General features: G+C 38.8%; 1 protein-coding gene across 2 annotated transcripts in view; it reads right to left on the reverse strand.

Moving 5' to 3' along the window:
* The window catches only part of TTC36 (tetratricopeptide repeat domain 36), an 11,948-nt gene that overhangs the window by 973 nt on the left and 8,096 nt on the right, over positions 1 to 2,879 (reverse strand). Inside the window, exon 3 of one of the 2 annotated variants that reach the window (XM_027835492.1) lies at positions 2,268 to 2,660. The exons of the other annotated variant lie outside the window; for it this stretch is intronic. Coding sequence (XP_027691293.1) covers positions 2,515 to 2,660 — 146 coding nt within the window. The 3' untranslated portion in view covers positions 2,268 to 2,514. Of the gene's footprint in view, positions 1 to 2,267; positions 2,661 to 2,879 lie in introns of those variants that run through there. 2 annotated transcript variants of the gene reach the window in all.

Raw genomic sequence — 2,879 nt, forward strand, 5'->3', positions numbered from 1 at the left:
TTATTTGCTGTGTTGGCTGAGTGTGACCTTGGGTCTGACTAACAAAAGAGTTAAAATAACTTGAAGTTTGGATTGTCTCACAGAAGAGCAATTATTGCTCTCTGAGAGGAGGAAGCTAGCTAATAGAGGAGGACCAGATGAAGGCGGCAGCTCAGCGGAGAAAGCAACCCAGCCACGTGGGACATCAGCAGTGCTGGGAAAGACAAGGACCAGGAACAGTGGTTTAGAGGCTGAGAGCTGTTCCAGCGGGCATGCAATCTTAGGAGGATTAGTTGTTGGGGGTAAAGGTATCTCCTCTTCGACTTATGTTGTGGGAATCAGTGAGAAGTTGTGCATTTGGGGGAAATTTACCTTTTTACTTATTTTGCTGTTCTCTTTGTTTAAATGCCTTTTGCTTTGAATTAATGATAGATTGGCCCAGGAAAAGTCAGACATTAGGTAGAGACTCATGAAATGAAACTGGATGTAGCTGAGAGGCACCTAGTCTATGTTCACATTGTTCTTTTGATTCTGCTCTGTTAATTCTGCATTACTCCATAGCACATATTCTGAAGAGTGGCTGTAGGTTAGGGATTAGTTTTCTAAGGCCACATAGTTCACAAACTGTTCCCCCCAAGCCTCCCTGCACCTGCACTAGTGTGCTTTCCCCCAGAATCATCAGTTGATGTATTAGTCAACCAGACTGAATTAGTTTTTATGAAGGGGTATACACATGGGTCTTAATTCCAGTGCCTTCCCTCTGTAAATTATTTTCTCTTTATCCTATAGGACAAAGCTTGCTTTGTGTATATTTGCTTGCAATGTTGTTTCCTCCATTAGACTGTGAACTTCTTGAGGGCATGGACTGTCTTTACTTCTCTTTATATCTCTGTCATTTAGTACAGTGGCTGGCATACAGTAGGCACTTAATAAATGTTGATTGATTGGCGGCCAGGAAAAGACATTTAAGTAGTCCAGTTACAGGTATGGTGAATGATACTACAGGAAAGTAAAATAACATACCTTCCCAGGAGTAATGGCAAAGTCGATTTCAGATGGAGAAGGGCTAGCTAGAGTGATTTTGAAAAGAGATGACCAGGAGTGGCTGAAACTTCCCTAAAATAATAGGCCCCGTAAGGTACACACCAATCAGGACAGCAAGGTCCCAGGGCAGGGGTTCCAGATAATGAGAAAATGTCCAGGGAGTACAGAATGTTTATATAATAATAGCTAATATCTACATGGTACCTATTATGTGCTAGGCACTGTGCTAAGTGCTTTTACAGATATTATCTCATTATTTCCTCTAATTTTATTATTATTTAAAATATTATCATATTATCTCAATATTACCTTATTCTTAAAACAACTCTGGGTGGTAGGTGCTATTATTTTCTCCATTTTACAGATGAGGAAACTGAGACAAACAAAGGTTAAATGACTTGCCCAAGGCACACAGCTAGTAAATATCTAAGGTTGGATTTGAACTCAGGTCTTCCTGATTCAAGGCGCTCCATGACACCTAATTGCCCCTTACATGGAGAAACCTATTTAGTCAATAGTCAGTAATAGGGTGACAGCAAAAGGAAAAAAATAAGAGTAGTTGAACAGCCCTGCTCAGTATCCCACCCCATCAGCTGTTACAATGAATAGGAATTGTTCATTCTCATAATTGTTTATAGTATAGTTACACCAGATATTCATGTAACTCAATTTGTTCAGCTATTCCCCAATCATTTGACTCATGCTTTGTTTCTAACTTTCAGCTATTAGAAATAGCATTGATATGAATATGTTTATACATGTATGTTTTTTTCTTATTATCAATAACCTCCTTGGGAGATAAATGATATTGGTGGGACAATGGGTATGAAAAGTTTCTATAATTTCGTTTGCATAAGTCAAAATTATTTTCAAAGGAGTTGGCTCATTTCATACTTTTATTAATAGTGAATTAGCATTCTTGTTTTCCAGTATCCAACCAATACCATCTTTGACATTCTCATGAATGTGATGTTATTATTCATGGTTGTTTTAAATTTTATTTCTCTATCAGTTATCAATAATAGCTAATTATTAATAACAAAAAAGTAATAATTATTTTTAAATGTTTCAAATTGTTATTAGTAGTTTATATTTCTTCATTTGAAGACTGTTCATATCCTTTGACCATTTATCTCTGAAGAATGGCAGATTTTAGATATTAGACTTTTAAAATAAGAAACATTACATGAAAAAAAAAAGAAACATTACATGCAAAGATTCTTTTCCCCATCCACATTGTTGTTTCTTATTCTAGCTGTATTTATTTTATTTGAATACTTGGTCAAAAGGACTATGTCTATCTCAGCAGGTCTAAAATGTCCAAAGTAGGTCATGGGTATTAAAGAAGGGGTGAATACAGCTCCCCTGGGAGTGCCCGGACCCAAGAGGTACTCTAGCAGTCTCTGTTCCCCTCAGGACAAACTCAAACCTCTTCACTGCTCACTGGATACCTGCCATAGGGAGCAACTACAAAATACCAGAGCACCCTAACTATGCATGTCCGCTGTGAAAAAGCTTACACAGGAGAAGAAAAGGCAATACTGGCAGGACACGCTGAAAGTCCTGAAAGTTGTTCTCAGGATGATCAGTAACATGGGTGGATTCCGAGAGGCTAGAGTTTGGAGACTCCTCGATACCTAAGGAATGAAAAGATTGGCTGAGAAAGAAACTCGGGGGGCAGCTAGGTGGTGCAGTGTATACAGCTCCGGCTTTGGAGTCAGGAGGACCTGAGTTCAAATCTAGCCTCAGACACTTGACACTTCCTAAATGTGTGACCCTGGGCAAGTCACTTAACCCTGATTGCCTCACCAAATATATATGTGTGTGTGTGTGTGTGTGTGTGTGTGTGTGTGTGT

Source organism: Vombatus ursinus, unplaced genomic scaffold (assembly GCF_900497805.2).
Source record: "Vombatus ursinus unplaced genomic scaffold, bare-nosed wombat genome assembly UNPS02014816.1, whole genome shotgun sequence".
In the NCBI taxonomy this organism is placed as follows: domain Eukaryota; kingdom Metazoa; phylum Chordata; class Mammalia; order Diprotodontia; family Vombatidae; genus Vombatus; species Vombatus ursinus.